The 17295-nt window shown below is 51.4% G+C and overlaps 1 protein-coding gene across 2 annotated transcripts; it reads left to right on the top strand.

Annotated features, from left to right (window-relative positions):
- The first annotated feature begins 1001 nt into the window (after window positions 1-1001).
- Window positions 1002-17280, top strand: MIS18BP1 (MIS18 binding protein 1). Of its 2 annotated transcripts, XM_069856783.1 has the most exons (16): window positions 1002-1492; window positions 2854-2979; window positions 4005-4504; window positions 5280-5356; window positions 6608-6738; window positions 7878-7968; window positions 8308-8456; window positions 10146-10312; window positions 10523-10628; window positions 10775-11621; window positions 12487-12656; window positions 13830-13972; window positions 15222-15370; window positions 16004-16085; window positions 16600-16660; window positions 16795-17280. In XM_069856783.1, exons 1-16 carry the CDS (start codon window positions 1162-1164, stop codon window positions 16890-16892), a joined length of 3228 nt encoding a protein of 1075 aa, XP_069712884.1. In that variant the 5' UTR covers window positions 1002-1161; the 3' UTR covers window positions 16893-17280. The 2 variants fall into 2 exon arrangements, with proteins under 2 accessions (XP_069712884.1, XP_069712885.1); XM_069856784.1 differs by lacking the exons at window positions 16004-16085; window positions 16600-16660; window positions 16795-17280 and having other exon boundaries at window positions 1004-1492; window positions 15185-15317.
- Window positions 17281-17295: the final 15 nt, after the last annotated feature.

Raw genomic sequence — 17295 nt, 5'->3', positions numbered from 1 at the left:
TGCCTGAAGAACTTCCCCTCTGCCACATCGTAGGTTACTCTATGCATTCTGCCCTCTAGACGCTCCTGCAAATACCAGCTGGAAAGAGACAGACAGATAATCCTCAACGGATGGCAGAAGATGGCTTGACGCCGCCGGGAAAAAGAGGGGAGAATGTGGGACACTACTGTCAAAGGACAATTTTTTTTCTTTCATACGGTGTTTCTCTATACACTGCTCATTGTAATGCCTTGTGTTTAGTGTGGTCTGTGTTGAGTAGAGGTGTCGCCTGCATTCCCCTCGGGGTCGGGGGAGCCACCGCCTCCCTGCCTCCCTCCCTCCCTCCCTGTCTTCCTCCCTTCCTCCCTGTCTTCCTCCCTTCCTCCGTCGCTATCATGGCGGCTCCTCCCTCACCGCCTTTCCCGCCCGCCTCAGCGGGCGGAACCACCCGCTCGCTGGGGAGGGGGGTGGTGTCTGGTAGCCGCACTCCCCCTCGCCGTTCCTCAGCGCTGCCGCCGGCCGGTACCATTGGTCGCTCCCCCCCCGGTCCCCCTCACCCGCATGCGCGCGACCTTTTTGCCCGCCAATCGCGGCGGCGGCTGAGCCCTTTGGCGGCCATGGCGGGCGGGGACTGAGGGGAGCGGGACGGGAACCCCCGGCGCGGGGGCAGCTCGGAGAGCGGGGCTGGGGTCCTCCGCCGCTGCCGGAGGGCCTGGCCAAGCCTCGGACTCGGGGAAGCCCTGAGGGAGCGGCCCAGGGCTCGGCGGAGCTGAGAGGAGGGAGCAGGCGCTGCCTGAGGTCGGGGAACGACTGCCGCTGCCTCAGGGGAGCAGTCCCGGGCTCGGGGGAGCCGTGAGGGAGCAGCCCCGCGCTCAAGGGAGCAGCTACTTCTTGAGCAGGGAGCAGCCCCAGGCTCAGGGCAACTGAGAGGGAGCAGCCTCAGACTCGAGGGGGCTGTGAGGGAGCAGCCCCGGCCTCAAGGGAGCTGTGAGGGAGCAGCCCCGGCCTCAAGGGAGCTGTGAGGGAGCAGCCCCGGACTCAAGGGAGCTGTGAGGGAGCAGCCCCGGACTCAAGGCCTTGAGCTGTGAGGGAGCAGCCCCGGACTCAAGGAGCTGTGAGGGAGCAGCCCTAGGTTCAGTGAGTGCAGCCGCCCACATCAGTGACTCCACTTTTGCTGCCACAATGTCATTCCCGTTCCGCTCTGTGCCACTGAAGGACCTCTCCGTGGGCGTGCTGACCCCCATGAAAGAGCTGCTGAGGGGCCAGTGCCCCCTTGAAGCTGCCACAGAAGTGGAGGTGAGGCCGAGCCAGGGGGCGAAACGTCGGGCGTGCACACCACCCAGCACAGAGAGCCCAGCCAAGGTGTTCCAGCGCATGAAGGCACAGCGTCAGGGCAGGCTGCTGGCCTTGAGAGGTGTCGACAGCATCCTCACACCCCAGGCACAGCGCAGCGGGAAGGTGGCACTGGGACGGCAGGAACAACCCACAGCAGCGGGCAAGCCACCCTTCGGAGGTGAGTTTGGGACTGAGGATGCCAACTCGTGACCCCGAGTGTGATGCAACTCCCACTGCAGGTCTCTTGGGGCTCTCCCAGTGTCCCAAGTGCATGTTTGGGGGGAAAAACATCTGCACGGGCTGGATGTTAAGCTGGGCAGAAGTGTTGTGCTGCATGGGGGCAGAAAGGCTCTACAGAGGGTTGTCAACAGGCTAGATCCATAGGCTGAAGGGTAGGAAAGCTCTGCAGAGGGATCTGGCCAGGCTGGGTCCATGGATGGAGGGCAGGAAGGCTCTGCAGAGGGATCTGGTCAGGCTGGGTCCATGGATGGAGGGCAGGAAGGCTCTGCAGAGGAATCTGGCCAGGCTGGGTCCATGGATGGAGGGCAGGAAGGCTCTGCAGAGGGATCTGGCCAGGCTGGGTCCATGGATGGAGGGCAGGAAGGCTCTGCAGAGGGATCTGGCCAGGCTGGGTCCATGGATGGAGGGCAAGAAGGCTCTGCAGAGGGATCTGAACAGGCTGGATCCATGGGCCAATACTAACAGGATTGGGTTCAACAAGGCTGAGTGCTGGCTCGTGCACTTGTATCACAACAACCCTGAGCAGCTCCAGGCTTTGGAAGAGTGGCTGGAAAGCTGCCCAGTGGAAAAAGCCCTGGGGGTGCTGGGCAACAGCAGCTGAACCTGAGCCAGCGTTGGCCCAGGTGGCCAAGAGGGCCAGCAGCCTCCTGGCTTGGATCAGCCGTGGTGTGGCCAGCAGGAGCTGGGAAGGATCGACCCCTGGACTCAGCGCTGGTGAAGCTGCACATTGAATCCAGGGTTCAGTTTTGGGCCCCTCAGTACAGGGAAGGCATTGAGGGGCTGGAGCACATCCAGAGGAGGGGATTCTGTTTCTGACCAGTTGGTGGAATACAGAATCATAGAATCACCAGCTTGGAAAAGACCCATCAGATCATCGAGTCCAACCATTCCTATCAGTCACTAAACCATGGCCCTCAGCACCTCATCCACCTGTTCCTTAAATACCTCCAGGGAAGGTGACACAACCACCCCCCTGGGCAGCCTGTTCCAGTGCCCAATGACCCTTTCCATGAAAAATTTTTTCCTAATGTCCAGCCTAAACCTTCCCAATGACTTTGTAGGTGCGATGCTGCTCCTGTGGCCGATGTGGATGAGCAGGAGCACCTGCCTTCTGGCTCGTGTTTAGCTGTAAAGGTAGCCGAGATGTTTTGGAGCGGTAGACGTTCTGCAGTGGTGCCGTTATCCTCCTGCTTTGATCACCTGGAATGGAGAATGCACTGATATATCTACTTCTCCACTGCAAGCCATGTGAAAATGCTTTTCTTTCCCAAATTCAAAGATGTTTTTTGTATTTTTCAGGATCACTTTGCACTCGGATTCCTGAGAACCACATAACGAAAGCAGTAGCCATAGACCCTCTTATCTTGGAATCCCCTCAAAAGTTCTTCTTGCGTGTAAAGCAGAAACTGCAGCAGCAGCGAAAAGGTAGCACTTTTAAAACACATGAAAAGCTTGCTTGGCATCAGGGTTTCTGCCTTTGCTTAGAATCTTGTGCATTTTAGCAGAGCATCATTTACCTTCTTTGTAGTCTCAGCAAAGTGGAAAGGTGAGGAGGAAGCCTGCAAATCTGCCTCTTCGAGCCTGCAGGTGGCGTTACACCTGGTTTAACTCTGGTTTAGGGCTGTAGGCTGTTGACATTGAAGCCTGCTATTGCTGGACTGTTTGAGAGCACTCTCTGCTCTGACTTAGGGAGCTGTTTGCCTCCAGGCTCCTGATGTGGCCAAGAACCCCTCAGAGACCAGGGTAACACTTGGCTGTCTGAATGTAACACTTGGTGGGAAAATCCTAAGCCCCTTATTTGCTAGCTCTTTCTCTTTTTTTTCCTTAGCTTTTGATACATAAACAGAAAAGGTTTGGTTTCCTGATAAATTCTCCCGTATCTTTTTCCACATTCTTACTCAGTGGCAACCCTGTCCATGCTCTTGTCTCGTAATTCAGTTGTGAAAATGCAGATGGAGAAAAGTGCACACCACAGTCATAGTGGTGTTCAACTTTAAAACCGAGCATAGTTTATCTGGAAGCTCAAACCCCAGTGCTTGTAGCAGCAGCACAGGCAGAAGTCCAGATCCTTAAGTCTGGAAAGCTGGAAATATTTGAGATGTTTGGGCTTGTGATAACAGGAGCTTTTTTGGTTCTGAAAGGAGGATTCATTAAAGAAAAGAGAACGGTAAAGATATACTTTTAATAGATGAGGTGTGCATTGGTGTGGTTTGGAGGGGAAGTGGGGTGTCAGGAGGTCTCTTAACAGCAGGGGCATTGGTTGGGTGGTGAGAAGAAGCTAGTCCCAACACATTCAGAGCGTGGCCTGCTGTTAACAGTTGAACCTGGCAGTGTTTTTACAACTGCTAATAAATACAACTTCCTCTTATTAACGATAGAGCTCACTTTAGGAATGCATTTTTACTAGTTGTCTAGCAACTAATTTCTTTGTTGTTCCTTTTGTTTTTAAGGGGCAGACCCAGCACCTTCAGACCCAGCCAAGCAGAACATTCCTCCTTCCACACCTACCGAAAATCCGTTGATTAGACCCACTGTTGCTGAGCCGCTCAGAAATGAGCCTACAGAGTGTGTGGCCACTCCTGAGGGTGATGAGGATAATTTCCTTGTGGAATCAATGGACGCTGATGATGAAATGTCTCAAAATAGTTATGTGAATTTAGGCCCAACCCCTTCTAAAAAGGGGGATCAGTTAGAAGAAGGGCGGGAAAATGGAGAAGCAAAACATGCTGAACTTCATCAAGACAGAAGAGAGTTGAGGCAAAGGAGAAAGGTTCCTGGAGTAGAAAAGAAATCAGAGACAAATTCTCAAAAGCCCTCACAGAGCTTGCGCAGCATTATGCTCTCTTCTCCCAGAGTCCACATTCCAAGGAAGCCGAAGCTAAAAGAAGGCTGTAAGGTCCCTTTGGAAAAACCTCATACAGATCAAGTTGCTAGTAAAGCGGACAAAGAGGTGGGAGAACTTAATACTTCAGGGCAGCTGATGTGTTCATGTGGGCTGTCTGGAGCTTCTGGCTGCACTTTGCTTATTTGTTCTTGTCAAAAGTAATGAGAGCTTGGTAGAGAATGAACTTATTTTGCTAGATTGACTGGGAAAGGCTTTCCCTTTAGTGAGATGTCTTTTTCCCTTGTTTCCAGCACGACTTAAAGGGCCTACAGGAAAGCTGGAGAGGGCTCGTTCTCAGGGAGTGCAGGGATGGGTCAAGGGGTAATGGTTGGAAGCTGAAAGAGCGGAGATTAAGATGAGATTTTTAGGAAGAAATGTTTTGGTGTGAAGGTGGGGAGGCCCTGGCCCAGGCTGCCCAGAGGAGTGGTGGCTGCCCCATCCCTGGAGATGTTCAGGGCCAGGTTGGATGGGGATTGGAGAAACCAGATCCAGTGGGAGATGTCCCTGCACATGGCAGGGGTGGAACTGGATGGGCTTCAAGGTCTCTTCCAAGTCAAACCATTCCATGATTCTATGACAGTGTTAAGGGGGGAGAGTGTGTAAAACAAAGCCTTTTGGTTTGGTATTCAAAAGCCACAGTATGGGCTGAAAGGCTGAAAGAGTTTTCTGCCTAAACGAGCCTCTCATGTCATCTCCTTAAGGTTGTTGTCAGTTTTTCTGGTCTGGAGGGCGGTGCCTAAATATCTTCCCAACTTACACAGGAGATATTTTCTGTTCTGCTGACACCTTGGTGATGCTGCATAGCTCAGTCTAATTTAAAAATGACTTTTATTCTAAACAGAAAGCAATCAGCTTAACCAACTGGAGAATTAAAGTGATTGATGGTAACACTGCAATATGTGTTCAAGGGAAACGGAGGTAAGGGAAAGTTTTCTGATTGAAATGCAATCTAAAACCTGTTGGTGGGCTTTCAGCAGCTGCTCTAGAAAGGCTCTGCCATCTTTGCCTGGCTGAATTGCCGTAGCTGTGGGACTTGTGTTCTTGGAATGTCTTGGTAGCTGTTGGAAGCACTTCATGCACTCCTGCTGCTTTCTTACCCACCCCAGGGAACACGGCCCTTTGCCTGCACCCTAACCTTTGTGACAGCGCTCACAGCTCTTGTCCTTGTGATCTGAACACAGTTCTCTGTCTCCTGACTAGGCACGCTGAGCACGTTCGCTTCAGGGCCTGCAAACGCTTGCCAAACAGTGGCAGTGGTTGGCCTGCCTGCAAACCAGCCGTGGTTTCTTTGGGTCTGGTTTTGGCCAGGTTGTATTCCAATAGCTATGAGATCAGGAAACCAGGTGTCAGGACAAGGAGAGATTTAGCTTGCGGTGAACTCTGAAGACATGGTTGAAGTACTTCTCCATTAGAGAAGTCTTCTCCTCTGCCATAGTGACTGCCTAACACGGTTACTTGTCTGCTGGGAACTCGGACCCTGGCAGCACCGTTTGGAAAGGCAGCAATTCGGTGTGCTCGATGAGCGCTGTCCTGCAGTAGGAGTTGACATCTGTTTCATGGCTGTATGGAAACAGCCAATCCTCTCCTTGTCCCTCTCACCGCTAGCTATGCGTTCTCTTCTCCTTCGTGTTGGGTGTCTGCTCCGCGCTTCCCAAACATGACGGTTTTTATTTGCTCTTCAGACACGGCGTTGACTTCTGTTAATGCTTCGTGACAAGTGACGCAGCGGGATGTTTTTGCTGTCATCTTGGGTTTCAGTCCTCATTATTGTTCTGTAGCTTGTTGGTTACTACTGTAAAAGTATATTAAAACAACACCCCTCAAAAAAACCCCAAATCCTCAACACTTTATGTAGATTTTCTGTTTTAATGCTCGGGCCTGGTTTTCATTTCTCATGGCAAACGCCCTTAAAAATTTCTGAACCACTCTAATTTTTGCATATACTGGGATTCCTTCCGCAGTGGTTCTTGTCTTTGAGTAGGCAGGTCACAAATAAATGAAATGACCCCGGGACAGTCTGCATTTGCCCTATGTAACAGCAGTTCTGTAACTCATGTTGTGTGTAATGCTGTCAGTCTCATATGGAATATCAATATGCTGGTTTTAAATTCCTTCTTTTATGAAAACCATGTTTTACTTCTGTTCTTCACGTTGTCTGTCTTGCCTTAGAGATAAGGAAGGTGCGTGCTGGCAGAGTAGTGCCATTACAGAGCGGATAACATGCAACCGAGTGAGAACAGTGTCTGGGAGCATCTACTGGCTGCAGGGAAACATAGACTCTGCTACCATGAGGAGAGAAGGTAAGAAGGTGGTTCCTTAACGTAGCGTTAACCAGAGAGGCCTGTAGAGCTGTGACTGAGCGCACTGCTGAAGCAAACGGTTTGTCTTGCCCTGCTGACTGGGCTCGGTGGCTGTTCAGCACGGCCTGGAGAGTGGTTTCCAGCAGTGGGTTTCTGAACGCTGTCTAGTGCTGAGTGTAGCTGGCATTTTTAGGGCGCTGCAGTTTCAGAGAGGGCTTTCAGGGCATCGAGCTGGCTAATGCTACATTCTCTTAAAGAAACTGGGGTTCGGTAAGATTGTCTTCATGTCATTTTGGTCAATGTTTGGCATTTAAATAGTGCTAAAACACTCAAATAGTGGTTGTTTACACACTACTAAGTTACTCTGGTGTTTGCGTTCTGTTTGCAACATTATTTAGTGACGAACCACCAGCTCTGCTGCAGTACATGGGATTTCCCTTCAGAGACAGAGCTTTACAATTCACTGAACTGAACCATCTGTAAGGTCTGAGCGGTGTATTCTACCAAATCCAGCAAAGCTTCTGCTTTGTGTTGGTTTGAAGCTTGTGGAATTTTAAAGCAAATGTAATATGCACACGTAATTAGATGAGGCCTTATTCTGTTCTTGCTTCACGTGCATCCTCTTGTCACATTCACCAGTAAATGAGCTGCCGCATTAGTGCTTACAGGCAGCACTGGGAATATAAAGATCTTGCGTAGCACGGATGAAATAAATGCTTGCCATAATACAGCTGTTCCTGTGCGTGGGATCACACTCTTTCTAACAGGGCTTACGTGCCCTTTGCACTCAAGCTGAACACAAGGCATCCAAAGCTGTATCTGTGGCTATAATTTTTCCTTCTCCTTAGCCGTGCCAGGATGCGTTCTGATAAATACCTGATGTGGCTGCTCTCTGACTTGAATTTATTTATTAATTCCTCTGCTAAATACTTTTATTTGTCTCTAGATCCCACCACCTGTAATTAATGACCCCTTAGCTGACTTTTCTGGGAAGGATACTGGTCCCTTAAACTGGGAAAACCGGTCTCTAGTGATTAAAAAAGCAGTGAGCTTCCGAGGTGCCCGCAGACCCCAGTTGTAGTGGTTATTTTATCTGCCTTTTGCTCAGCCGTTGGTAACGCTACATCTGTTTGAAACAGGGTTTCCCTCCCGTTTCATCAAGAGATTTCTATACGGGTTTACCAAAATGTGGAAGCAATATGTAGAGGAGTTTCTCGAGGAAGGGAGAAGGTAAGATTCAGTTTCATTGCAATCTTTTAAGTGTGCCTCGAGATTCTGCTTTTTGCGAATACTCTGCTAGAGGAATGTAAAAGCCTGTTGGTGTGTGCATGAAGATTTGAGTTCCAGGCAAGAACTGGTCACCTGTACTGGTCTGGATTGGTTCCACTCGTGTAGTGACCAGGGCAGAGGCTCCGCTGATGGAGCGGGTCACGCAGCCCGAGGACAGCTGCCCTCTGCTAGGGGGCTCTTGCTGAGGGGAGCAGGCTTCAAGGCTTCAAGTTAAGGTGGTGGCAAAGGACGGCTTGTTCAGATGTTCATTATTTGTTTTCTTGAACTCCAAATGGTTAGGAAAGAACGAAATCACAGTAGTGGTGGGGACAAAAACAAGGAGAGAGACTCAGTGGCGGACCCAGATGTGTTGGAAAATGCAAAGGATTCAGCGAGAGATGTAAGGAATGCCACTTACGATGTGTTGCCGGAGAGCGACCAAAACATCTGTGAGTATTTAATAGTTATTTTCTTCAGGGAAAAAATGGGGGTGATTGAGAGCTGTTTTCCCCAGTGAAGGATGTCTCCTATCTGTCTGGTTTGTGCCTTGGCAGTTAGGCTGCAGGGCAGAGGTAACCAGCTAGCTGGGTGCAGTTCTGGTTTGCACTAACTTGGACTGCAGTGACCACAGGCATCGAGTTGCTCTGTTTCTGGTTTGCTGATGTACAGGGGGTGCTGGGGGCTGTCCTAGGGCTGACCCTGGCAGAGAACAGGAGCCTGGTTTGGTCTGTAGGAGCTGGAGGCCCTGGCTCCAGAGCTGTTTATCCCCACAGCAAACCTGACTGTGTTTTGCAGTTGCTGTTTTGCGTAACGTACTCCCTTCTCAGTCCTCCTGGGACACTGCTGGGATTCAATGCTGCTATCGGGGCTCCATCCCTAGGACCCTTCCCATGCAGTGCCGTCCCCTTTTGGTAGTGGGTTGGTTTTGACTCAGGTCAAGGACTGGAGCGGGTTTGTTTTACGGCGTCTTAATGGTTTTGCCACAGTTGAGGCACAGAGAAGTAACAATTGGGGATGAATGGAATGGACTGTGGAAAAAAAATGTTACGTTAGCTTTGTTTCCAAAGGAAACGGTTATAAAGCCATAACTTAGTGATGTACCTGGTTTTACTTTGCCTTGCAAGGCAGGCCTGGGTTTGTTAGGGACGCTGATACTTCTTGGGTTTAGCTCTGACTTCTTAGTACCTTGTCATAGGCTCCAGCAGGGCTCCAGCCAGCCCCCACCAAGCTGTCACTGCTGCCAGCAGATTCTTTGCTAATGCTATAAATGCTGGTGTATTTTTTTTTCTTATTACAGTTAGGATCTGTTCAGTGTGACAACTTTTCTATGTCATTTTACCTCTCTGTATGACCTTTACAGCATTTATAAACGAAACAAAATTAAACTAAAAAGTCCACAGCAGTAATTTTATCCCGTGTGAAGATACACAGAATCACAAGGTTTGAAAAGACCCACTGGATCATCGAGTCCAACCATTCCCATCAATCACTAATCCATGTCCCCGAGCACCTCGTCCACCCGTCCCTTAAACCCCTCCAGGGATGGTGACTCAAACCCCTCCCTGGGCAGCCTCTGCCAGTGCCCAGTGACCCTTTCTGTGAAAAATCTTTTCCTGATGTCCAGCCCAAACCTCCCCTGGCAGAGCTTGAGGCCATTCCCTCTTGTCCTGTCCCCTGTCACTTGGGAGAAGAGCCCAGCTCCCTCCTCTCCACAACCTCCTTTCAGGTACTTGTAGAGAGCAATGAGGTCTCCCCTCAGGACCTCCTCTTCTCCAGGCTAAACACCCCCAGCTCTCTCAGCCGTTCCTCATAAGGCCTGTTCTCCAGCCCCCTCACCAGCTTCGTTGCTTTTCTCTGGACTCGCTCCAGAGCCTCAACATCTTCTTGTGGTGAGGGGCCCGGATCTGAACACAGGATTCTAGGTGCAAGATTGTTACTTCACTTAAGTTAAGGCCAGCTTGTTTCTAACCTGAACACCTAAAAGAACAGCATAAAGCTGTAGTGATTTTTTTATTTTCCCCGTAGTTGGTGCCAATGAGCTAGTTTAAATGCAGGAGTGCTCCTCTGCTTGTGCAGTCTGCAAAGCTGAACTGTCGGTGCAATATCTGGGACAGAACTGTAGTTCTTTTTTCTCGTAGATACGACACCAAAGCTCAGATCCATGGTGAACGATCCCAGCGGGACTTACACTCGGAGTGGCCGACTAGTTAAACCACCGTTAAATTTCTGGTGCGGGCAGCGTGAGTTTGTGGATCGGAACCTGAACGTCACTGTCCAAGAAGGGGGAGTGGATTATCTGAGCTTGGTAAGGCTCTTGCATGTGTTGTCACTTCAAGGCGCTTGGCTGCTGTGGTTGCGTGCGGTTATGTGGACACCGAATGGTGTGATTGATCCTGGGCTCCACGGGCGACTCTGATCCACGTGTCCTTTGAACACGCGGTGTCATCCGAGCTGGTGGCGCTGGGCTCGATGTGCTAGATTAACGAAGGTTTCATTAACTTGTTTTGTTTTGAAGATGCTCAGTAGTGAAAAAGTCCAAAGACCCACCAATTCCATATTGAAGAGTAAAGGAAAGGAAGCGATGGGAACAACAGAAGAAATACCGAAAAAAGAAAGTAAAGGTAAAAAAAATTGAGGTTTTGGTTTAAGTTAGTGACTGGAATCAATGGGCTCAAGTTGGGTGCAGGAGTGGTTGTGTCCTGTTAATGCAAACAAAGGCGTGTGGGTGATTTACACAACAACGTGCGATGCTGTGTTATTCTTCCAGGGAAAAGCAGTGAAAAGGGAGCAAGTTCCAAGAGAGACAGCCAGCCCGCTGGAAGCAAGGAAACCAGGCACTTAGTTTCAGATGATGATGGAAGCAATAGCACAGATGTTAAAAACCAGCTTTCTACTAGGCTGGCTCCCTTAAATACTGAGGCAGCAAACAAGCACAATTATCATAGCAGAACCCCAGGAATGGCGAAGAAAAAGAGAGGGTCAGAACGCAGAGAAAAGACTGTGTTTCAGCAGGTTTACAAGTACCCTTTAAGGTCAGCCAAACGGCATCTGCAAGAGAAGCTGTTGCCAGAAGGACAGCCGAGCAGGGATGAGGAGGAGGGATCCGGTGAGGACGTCCCGCTGTCCATCAAAAGGAAAACTAAACCTTTGCTTAAAAGAGGGACACAGGGCTCTCAATCCTCCTCTAACTGCAAAAGCTCACAGGATGATGCAAACCACAGGGCAGCAAAACCCTCTCCCGCCTCCTGCATTGTCCCATGGAGGGAAAGCGTCCCCACGTCTCTCAGTGGCTCCAATCTGCTTGAAGGAAGAACCCCTTCCAGTGAGTCCAGTGCCACCCGCGTGCCCAACAGGGGAATGAGGACAAGACACGGAATCAACCCTCCCAGGTATTTTGTGGAGTCGGACTCAGAGAGCAGTGAGGAGAAGTTTCAAGTAAGAGAAAAGAATTCAGAAGTACCTGATAAAAAGAAAAAAGGTAAAGCTTCTACCACTGCCAAGTCTTCAGCAGCGAAACCAAGAGAGCCTGAGAGGGAGAAGGTGCAGAAATCCCTGGAACTCTTCCCACGGGCAGCGGATGGTTGGTCTGAGAGGGAATTACAGAAGCTCCACAGGCAAGTGGCTCCCCTGCCTGCCCGGGTTCCCTCGGGATGTCGGGAGGCGTAACATGCGTGGTCTGAACTGGGATTTGCCACACTTGGTTTCTTTCACATCATGTTAAGGCTTTCTGTAACCGGTTAAATTTCCTCTTACAAAATTAATTTTGTTAACACGTTAAAAAGTAGCAAAACAAAGGAGAGGGCTGAGTGTTTTCTAGAGTAGCCACAAGGGTTAGCCAAGAGCAGCCCTGCCCCTGGCAGCAGCTTCAGGTGAGGGGGCAAAGCTCTGTGGGTCTGCTCCCCACCTGCTTGTCACAGGTACCTGATCCCTGAACCGGGATGAACCTTCCCGTGGGCACAACTGACAGACCCCAGCAGGTCAGTGATCCAGTAGCAGGTTTTGTGTTTCCGATGTGGACAGGAAATAGGAGGCAGCGTGTTGCCTCCCCTCGTGGAGTTAACCACTAAATGTGACGTGCTCGTGAGTTTATGTTGTGAACAGGAGTTGAACGGCACAAATGTTTAATTAACGCATTGTCTGATTGCTCAAACAAGTTGCTGGGCAGCGTTTAATACATGTGTTGATTAATAAAACGACTGTGTTTGGTTTTGTTTCTTTGAATTAGAAACCCCAAAAGGCCCTGAGCTGATGTTGCGGGGCGGGGGGCAGCTGCAAAGAAGGAAGGTGCTTATCCTGTAGCCGAGCTGTCAGCTTAACCTGTTTAAACATGGTTTTGCTTGGTTTAAGGCATCTGGACAGGGCAGCAGACACGATTGGCTGCATCCAGCGTGCAGGAAGGGCAGTTTGTCTGGGGTATTGCACTGGGCAGCGTGGTGCGGGGCCTTCTGCGCCGAGGCTGAGGCTTTGTTCTCTTGGCAGGGCCGTGGCTTTGTTCCCCAAGCACAAGAACGGCTTCTGGGTGGAGGTGGCCATGGCGGTGGGGTCCCGCTCTGCCGAGGAATGTCATCAGAAGTATGTGGAAGAGCAACAGGGAAGAGGGTCCAGAACGCACACCAAGACCACTGCTGCAGGGAAGCCAGAGCAGAAAGGTACCAGCGCCTTGCTTCTGGCTAGTCTGTTGTCTTTCAGTACTCCTAAATCCAGTATTGATTGGGTAACGCGAGCTACAGACACCAGCCCAGGTCAGGAGACGATAGTGAAGGTGGTTGCCTGCTGTAGTGTGAGGGTTTTTGGCCGAGCTTGCAGGATGTCATGGCCTCAAGCTCTGCCAGGGGAGGTTTAGGCTGGACATTAGGAAAAAAATTTTCACAGAAAGGGTCATTGGGCACTGGCAGAGGCTGCCCAGGGAGGGGGTTGATTCACCTTCCCTGGAGGGGTTTAAGGGACGGGTGGACAAGGTGCTGAGGGACATGGGTTAGTGATTGATGGGAATGGTTGGACTTGACAATCCCGTGGGTCTTTTCCAGCCTGGTGATTCTATGATTCTACGATTCTAAGTTTTTGCTTTGAGGAGTGCGCTTTTTGGGGGCTCTTGGGCTCAGCTGTGCCTGTGAGTGGGAAGAGACCAGAAGGTGGCTGTAGCGAAGCAAAGGACAAACGCAGTCCTGCAAAACACTAAGCCAGGATATTCCTTGTTCTCAGAGTCTGTGAATTGTGGGTCGATTTTCTTTCCTCGGCTGCCTGCACCAGCAGCTGCTTCGGTTTCTGTCTGAAGGTGAGGACGCTGGGAAGATGTTCTGAATGCGTCCAGAGGCCACTCGCAAGGGAAAGCAGAGGGTGGGAATAGAGACACCAGTGGGAATGAAAAAGCCCTTTCTGTCCTGCCTTGAGGGGTAGCTGTGGTGACTGGATTACAGTTTGTGAAGGACACAGCCTAACAGCTCCGATAAGTGTTCCACACACCTCATGTTAAGGACACTAAACTGGTCTGTGTGCAGCAGAGCCTTTGAGCCCTTGTGCCTCTGGACATGGATGATAAACCCTAGTGTCCCTGGTCCCTGGAGTGCAGGTGGGTGGGTGATTCTGCAATGCAACAGCTGATGTGTTGCACTTGCAGCAGCCGCGTAAGGCCGGAGGGTGAGCTTTGAGCGAGGTGTGGTAGAGAAACTCTTTGTGAAAGGACAAATAAGAACTCAAAGGATCACACAGATTTCCACAACAGAGGGACTGGCTTGTATCGCCAGCACTGTTCAAGTTTGCGGATTATAAAACTGCGCTGCACAGCTAATGTCTCGGAACAATTCTTATTTTTATTCCTGCAGATAAGAAGGAGATGGTTCCCATAACTGCCAAAGTGGGAACCCTCAAAAGGAAGCAGCAGATGAGAGAGTTCCTGGACCATCTGCCTAAGGACGACCATGACGATATTTTCACTGCAACTCCCTTTCAGAACAGAAGAGTCAAGGTAAATGTGGGAAAACGGTGTCTCTATCTGTTTGCTTTTCAGGTCAGTATTTCGAGGGTGTGGTACAGGCCTACCGGCTCATTTCCATCAATAAAACCTTGCGGATTTGGGGGAAGAGCCCGATTTCCTTAATTTGCACTTGCAATGCCTGATTGCTGGCAGCACAAACTGGAATGTGGCATTGCAGCCAGGCATTGCCACCAGGTGGGAGACCAAACCAGTTCTTAGGGCCCAAAGAAGGGAAATGAAGGGGCTGTAACCGTGGTCTGGTGGGAGCGTCCTTCCTGCCTCCACGAGAGAACCAAGGCTGGGAGCAGTGGTTGTGCAGCGAGGTTATTCTCCCTCTGGACTCGGCACTGGTGAGACCGCTCCTCGAATCCTGTGTTCAGTTCTGGGCCCCTCACCACAAGAAGGATGTTGAGGCTCTGGAGTGAGTCCAGAGAAGAGCAACGAAGCTGGTGAAGGGGCTGGAGAACAGGCCTTATGAGGAACGGCTGAGAGAGCTGGGGGTGTTTAGCCTGGAGAAGAGGAGGCTGAGGGGAGACTTCATTGCTCTCTATAAGTACCTGAAAGGAGGTTGTGGAGAGGAGGAGCTGGGCTCATCTCCCAGGTGACAGGGAACAGGACGAGAGGGAATGGCCTCGGGCTCCACCAGGGGAGGATTAGGCTGGACATCAGGAAAAAATTTTTCCCAGAAAGGGTCATTGGGCACTGGCAGAGGCTGCCCAGGGAGGTGGTTGAGTCACCTTCCCTGGAGGGGTTTAAGGGACTGGTGGACGAGGTGCTGAGAGACATGGTTTATTGTTTGATAGGAATGGTTGGACTTGATGATCCGGTGGGTGTTTTCCAACCTGGTGATTCTATGCTGCTGCTGCCTCGGACTGAGCGTTGGCTCTTTGTGCCATGGAACCAGCTGCTCCGTCGTGCTGATGTGCAGCAGGATCCTGTTCTTTCTCTCTTGCCCGGTTCTGGCCTGTTCTTCGCTCTCCCTCTCCTGTTTCTTGTTTGTTTGGGCTGAGGAGCTGCCCTTTTTCCCTGGCTCTGTCCCTTTCCGCTCTGCACCCGGTGGGCACAGGCAGCAGCAGCGCAGGAAAGCCCGGCCCTGTCTGTGTTGGGCCCCCCAGATATTAGCTGAGCCCCGGTTTCAGGTTTAAAGAGGAAAAGCCACTTGCCTATCAAGAGAACAAGTTATGGTTTTCCCTCTTTTGTTAGACGGCAGCTCCCTGATTGCTGTGATGTGGCTTTGTAGTTACCAACATTCCGGGGAAGCCACGACGATGACGATGTTGACTTTGCGCTTATGGACAACCCAATCACCCCCTCCTCAGCCGTCTTCCCGCCCGTGAAGACTCCTCAGTGTGACCACATCAGCCCTGGCATGCTGGTGCCCATCAACAGGTAGGAGCTCGTGCTGCGCTCTCGCTGATGGCCTTTCCCTTTCTCGTTCCCCCAAGATCAGTCCTGGAACGGGAACACCCGCTCACTCCCAGGCCAGGAGCACACGCGCGAGTCCTGCTGTCCTTGTGGGATTTGTGTGGAGTGAGCTCTTTCCTTTGAGTCGCTCAGCTCGGTGCGGGCGAGGACACTCGGAGCCCAGGCTGCTCCCTTCTCCAGCCTCTGCAGAGGTTGGGCTGCTTGGTTTGAGTCGTGGCCCATTAACCCCATGGCTTCCAGCTTTACTGAATGAACTGGGATCAGCTGGAAACCTGCAGAGTTGGTGGGATTGCACCTCACAGACAGGATGTGTAGAGGACAGGTGTGGTTGGACTCAATGATCTTAAGTCTTTTCCAACCAAGTGGTTCTATGATCCACCGGGAAGATGCCCGGTGCTCTTGGTAAGAGTTCTAGCCCTGAGCTAACGAGCGCTGCTGGGAGGCTGCGGGCCCAGGGCTGCTGCTGCAGTTAATCAGCCAACAACCGGGCTTTAACGGCCGTGCTCGTTTTCCTTCAGTCCGTGTGGTGCCGTGAGCTGCGTCCAGCGGGTCCGTAGGGGCCTGCTGCCAACGCTAACGTCTCGATCCCATCTGCAGGAATGATTGCGACCGGCATGTGTTCAGGATGCAGAAGAAGACGCGGGGCAGCAGGGGCACCTGGGACAAAGTCAAGAAGTCGGTAATGCTGCTTTCCTTGGACACTGCCTGGTTCCACCTCACCCACATAAAAGAATCCCAGGATCCCAGACCAGCCTGTAGATCCCAGTCAGAAATCCCCGCCCCTCCCGCACTGCCGGGCTCTGTACCCGCTTCTCTTGGCGAGAAGTTCTTTTTGTTAGGAACAAGCTATCTGTGGTCAGGGTTAGCTGCAGTGCACTCTGTGGCCTTTGGGGACATTAAGCTCCTGTGTTTTTCTGCACGGTGGGAAACAATAATTCTCACCTTGTACCTGACAGCCCCTGAGCTTATTCCCCTGTATTTATTCCCTCAGCGTCCCAGGATTTGTAATTATGGCTTTTCCATGAAAAGCCAAGATGCCAGGGCAGGGGAGTGGCTCGTGTCCCGCTTTAGTTTTGCGGTGGCTGGACAGTTTAAAGTTCTAATGACCACGTAGTGTGCGAGGGGACACCCAAATCCCGGTGTCCTGCCGTGTCGGTGCCAGCTCCCACAGAGCCTTCTCTCCTTCCCGGCAGGCGGGAGGGGTGCTCGCTACGCCAGCGTCCTGCAGAAGAACCGCCTTCCGCTTCAAGAACAGTAAGTGCCCGGCCTCCCTCCTCCGCGTGCTGTCTCCCTGTCTCTGTTTCTCCCGCGTCTCGGTTTCTCCCACACGCCGATGCCTTCGGGCCTCCGAGCGCAGGCGCCCGCTCACCCCGTTTCTCTGGTTGCAGAGGCGAAGCGGAACTCGGTGGTGGGGCAGCTCTTCGCAGCCCAGGCAGCCCACTCGTCGGATGAAGAGCAGGACGATTCCTATTTCTCCACTGAATGAACTTCGGGAATGTCGTGAGCTCTGCGTGGTGGACAAAGAGGGGCTTGTGCAGTTTGGAATCCCCATCCCGCAGGGCTTTTATCTGTTTTTATTCATTTTAACCCCACTTTCCACTTGCCACCAGCCCAGCAGCACTTGCCGCGTGTAGAGAGCGGCGCTCCCTTGCTCAGGTGCCTCCTGGGAGAGGGGACGTGCTGGGATCCCTGTTACTGGCCAGCTTGGGTTTGTTTTAAGAGAAGGCATCTTTGCAATCCGGCCATAAAATAAACGGTGCTGTTTAGAAGTAATCCAATTGATTTTAATTTCCCCTGCTGAGAGCTTCAACTTTTATATTTCCCTGACGCAATAAAATAGGACGAGTTGGTTTTACTCCTGCAGGAATCAGACTCTTTTGGGGGGAGAA

Source organism: Phaenicophaeus curvirostris, chromosome 5, assembly GCF_032191515.1.
Source record: "Phaenicophaeus curvirostris isolate KB17595 chromosome 5, BPBGC_Pcur_1.0, whole genome shotgun sequence".
Taxonomy (NCBI): domain Eukaryota; kingdom Metazoa; phylum Chordata; class Aves; order Cuculiformes; family Cuculidae; genus Phaenicophaeus; species Phaenicophaeus curvirostris.
The sequence above is the reverse complement of the archived record's forward strand: the minus strand, read 5'-3'. Positions and strand labels throughout refer to the sequence as shown.

What these genes read in the sequence shown, in the direction of transcription:
- MIS18BP1 (XM_069856783.1), top strand. Translation starts at nt 1,162, where the DNA reads ATGTCATTCCCGTTCCGCTCTGTGCCACTGAAGGACCTCTCCGTGGGC. An exon ending in ACCGAAAAAAGAAAGTAAAG is followed by an intron (nt 10,629 to 10,774) that starts GTAAAAAAAATT and finishes TTATTCTTCCAG; the next exon opens with GGAAAAGCAGTGAAAAGGGA. An exon ending in CGCCTTCCGCTTCAAGAACA is followed by an intron (nt 16,661 to 16,794) that starts GTAAGTGCCCGG and finishes CTCTGGTTGCAG; the next exon opens with AGGCGAAGCGGAACTCGGTG.